Source organism: Haliaeetus leucocephalus, unplaced genomic scaffold, assembly GCF_000737465.1.
Source record: "Haliaeetus leucocephalus isolate CR32 unplaced genomic scaffold, Haliaeetus_leucocephalus-4.0 Scaffold173, whole genome shotgun sequence".
Lineage (NCBI taxonomy): Eukaryota > Metazoa > Chordata > Aves > Accipitriformes > Accipitridae > Haliaeetus > Haliaeetus leucocephalus.
This window is the reverse complement of record NW_010972609.1, coordinates 3,305,655-3,309,722: the sequence shown is the minus strand read 5'-3', so window position 1 is coordinate 3,309,722 and position 4,068 is coordinate 3,305,655. Positions and strand designations below refer to the sequence as shown.

Below are 4,068 nucleotides of genomic sequence, written 5' to 3'. Positions count from 1 at the left end.
GGGGGGCTGGGTGGGATGGGGGGGGGCATCGCGGGTTGAAGCGGGGGGAAATTCTGCGAAACCATCAGAGCCCGTCTCGCCTGCGCTAAGGTGCTTGATCTGGGAGTTGTACTGGGAGGACATGGGATTTACGAGGGAAGGGTTCCCACCTCTTTAATAATTTTTCCTCCTCGGTGTATGGTGCTGTTATTGACCATATCCACGATGGCCACTCCCAAGTTACATCGGATCCCGAAGGAAATGCAGAATCCCAGTCCGCTCATGATGGCAATGATGTACCTCCGGGGCAGCCCGAAGCAGGTACAGTCGCACAACGGGGCTTTCTTCTCGGGCACTTCCATGGGCTTCCCATCTTCTGTCAGCTCGATGGTGTCCCCGGGCTTCTGCCTCTTCTCTAGGACTCTGCCCGACACAAGAAGGGAAAGTCAAGCCCTGGCCACTTCGCGTAGCTGAAGGCTTAAATTCCCCGCTTCCCCCCGCCCCTTTGGCTCGCTTTGGATTGATTTGAGGATTTATTCCTCGTTTTCCAGTCACCTTCAACTGTTCTTTGGCGGTGACCTGTGGGAGTCAGGATTAGTCATCCCCAACTCCCCCCGCCACCCCGCCGCAGGAGCCCAGGGAGGAGCTCTAGCTGAGAATTGCTCATCTATCATTAAAGACTTCTGCTTAAATATGTAGGACGCATTAAGAAGACATCATCTGTAACCACTGCAGAGGCGCCATGTTGGGTAGCCCAAGAGGCATAGTATGGAAACCGAAACAGTCTTTTGGAGAAGGTTTTATTCCCTCTTTGCTCTATTAGGAACACCAAGGGGGATCATCTTGGTGTGTATTTCGCTTCAGGTCTGGGAACAAAAGAAATATTAACAGAAAGGGGGGGGGGGCGGTATTGCTACTTATTTTAGATTTGCAAAATGGCTGTCACATGCAGTGGAAGAAAACATGACCGTCTTTAAAGAACTGGCATCTCCGGAGAAGTCTTTCCAAAAGATCGCATCTGCTCAGCTACACGTTGTGAGGGCGTGATTGCTTGGCAGGTTTAACCTTCCCAGATCAGCTTTAAGCTCGATCTCATTGCCCCCACTCCCTTGTTTTTGCATGAGAATCCTATCTCCTATAAGACAATGTGCAGGAATCTGAAGGGGAATGGTTATTTGCAGCTATGTCGAATCAACAGAAAAAATACCGAAAAAAAACCCTGCCATCCACGAAAGGTGACTTAGAACATTTCATTTTATTTCTTCTTTGGTGGACAAGCTTTAAAAATGCCGTGTCGGTAGTAAGAAAGATCGGGTTTATCTAGCAAGTGTCCCATGCTGAATCTCTTAATCTTCTTTTGTAGTCACTGAGATATTTAAAAGACAGAAGAAATAACCGCTTCCATCCTAGCTCCGTCAGCTTGAGGAGCGAATATGTGACCATTTCCCGACACCCTGGACTCTCCTACCCCTGCCCTCACCCCGGTCTAGGAGTGTTTTCTCACGTCAGAAATTCTTCTCCTGGAGCATCTCTTTGAGGTTAACTCATCCGGCTAATGGGGCAGTAACAATTAGCAGAAAAAGGCTCAAAAGGCTCTCCGTGTTCTGGAGAAAATACAGGGATTTTCTCCAATAGTTACTCACTTGAAATTCTCCCGTGTTTTTCTTTGCTGGGATAATTATTTTCATGCTTAAAGACCGCAGCATTAAGAAATGTCTTAAAGTTGTGAATAAAATAAAACACCGTGGGTTTATGTTCAAAATTCGTTCGTGCGAATAAAAGATGGTGTAGAAATGTTTTCTCCCTGAATGGGCTTCTTGTCTTCGGGAATACACTAGAAATCAATGCGTAAGGGACAGGAAAACTATTTTAATTCTAAGAATCGGCAACAAACTACTTCAGCCCCGTGCGTTGAAAAAGATTAGTAAATCGCGCATTTGTTAATCAAGGGGGGGAGTTCAAAAGGAGTTTTGCTGGAAAATACAAACACCGTTTCTCCATTATTCACTGTGTGACTATATAAAAAGCAGTAGACATGATCGTTTTATTTATATCTTGTAGAGCCTTTTAGCGCGAAAAATAGGTTGATTTCCTTAATTATATTTTAAGGAGTTATTTTGGATTATCAATTTTTTTCTTTTTCTTTTTCTGACCATTGAAAACGACTTAAATATGACCAAAAACTGTAGGGTTTTCACTGCGTTGTTGGTGGCTTTGGTTTTGCTTTTGGCTTTTCAAAATTGTACCCTTCCTACTAAAATGGAAATCTTAATTTTGTCTTTATCACTTCACTGATATGTCCCCTTTCCTGAAAATGGCAGCAGAAGTTGTGACTCATGCTGTGGAACAGCCTTGTGCCTGTGCCCAACACTGCCGCATAGGTATGGAAAAAAGACTTTTACGTGACCTACCCTAGGCAGATAAATCCGCAGTTACCTTTAATCTGTAATTCGGGGGAAAAAAAAAAAAACCCAAACCAAAAAACAAACCCAAAACGAACCAAACCACCAACAAAAAAACACTTCGGGTAATTTCTAGCAGAGGGGACAATCGAAAATACATTGGAATTTCACAGACTATTCTCAAACGTCCCGGAGGTCACTAAAGTCCCCAGACTGGATGGAGCACGGTGTGTCAACTTCAGTGCATACACTTTTTAGGTATGAGAGAATTTGGGCTAGTTTATCTGTGTGTACAGGGCTCGAAGATGGTAGAAATGTTCTGTACACACAGAAACATACTGTTGTGGAGTGATGCTTTTGAGTTTAGCAATTGCAGTTGTGTATTACTTATAAGACAAGTGGATGCTTCTCAAGGCAGACGGATAAATAATTAAACACATCCCTCTATATGTTTCAGCTTCAGGAGAAAAAAAAAATCGTTCGGATATCAATTATTTATACATCTCCATGTTTATCTTCCTCTGACGACAAATTACACAAGGGACAAGACTAATCGAAACCAGGAAAGATTATTATTATTATTTTTTAATGATTGGTAAGGGCAGCGGGAAAGATCCTGCGACTGCATTGCAAAATTAACACAGAACAAAAATACAGGGAGCTGCTCTCTCCTGATTATGATTTCAAGATGGGATCCTGTTTTCGTGGGAGAAAGATGGGGTAATCTTTCGCTACATATTTACTGACACCATCTACGAATCAGATAGAGAAGTTACGAGGGTGCCATATTGAGAAGCTTCTGCACTAGTTTCCAGGCTCCAGATTATATCGGCGGTATCTCAACAGCTCCCAGCCCCTCCACCACAAACCTCCCAAAGCATTCGACCTCCTTCAGCAGCTGGCGGTTAAGAAAAGCTTCCAATTATTTCTTGGAAGTAGGGTCCTCTAAGAGATCTCAGTCTTACCTGTAGAGTTGACCAAGCGATTTTCCAGCAAAATTCTTCAGTCCCTCCTTGCCAGGGGTCAAAATCCTTTGTTTTACCGACTCCATTCCTGCAGGGGTGCTCGCTGGACTCTGCTCTGCTCTGGATAGGGCACTACTACGAGCAACGAGGGTTCATATTGGTTTAATCGCTTAACTTTCCCCCCCCATTAAATGGCTATCAGTGCACCTGCGGGTAAAGGGAGAGCGAGAGGAAGCGTGTGCGCGCGTGTGTGTGTGTGCGTGTGTGCGAGAGAGAGGGAGAGACGGCGTGCGGAGCCGGGGGGGGAGAGGGCGAGGGCGAGGGAGCGCGCCTGTGTGCGGCAGCGAGCGGGGAGTCGGAGCGCGCTGCAGGCAGCCCCCCGGCTTTCCCGGCAGCGCGGAGTTGCCAGGCTCGGTCAGAAAGTCTTCTCGGCCTCGCAGGGTTCAGTGGCGGCGGGTGGGGGCAGTGCCATGCCCGGCTGGGAGGGGACGGAGATCCCTTTGCCGGGAGCGTTTCAAAGCGGTCTCGGTTTGGCGCTGGCGGCGTCCCCGGCTGGAGGGCTGGAGGGGGAGGAGGGGTGCGATTGGCCGCCGTAGGCAGACAGCGGCGAAGCACCCCCGCTCCCCGGAGCCGCCGGCCGAATCCCTCGGACGGCGAGAAATCCTGTCGCCTCCGCGCTGCCCCCCCGCTCGCCCACCCGCCCAGCAGCGCTGCTCCCAGCG

General features: G+C 47.7%; 1 protein-coding gene across 1 annotated transcript in view; it reads right to left on the bottom strand.

The window, feature by feature from the left end:
- SLC17A6 (solute carrier family 17 (vesicular glutamate transporter), member 6) overlaps positions 1 to 3,434 on the bottom strand; it is a 33,446-nt gene extending 30,012 nt beyond the window's left edge. The window contains exons 1-2 of the mRNA XM_010563713.1: positions 3,347 to 3,434; positions 150 to 402 (exon numbers count right to left, since the gene is read on the bottom strand). Coding sequence (XP_010562015.1) covers positions 150 to 402; positions 3,347 to 3,432 — 339 coding nt within the window. The 5' untranslated portion in view covers positions 3,433 to 3,434. The remainder of the gene's footprint in view (positions 1 to 149; positions 403 to 3,346) is intronic.
- Positions 3,435 to 4,068: the final 634 nt, after the last annotated feature.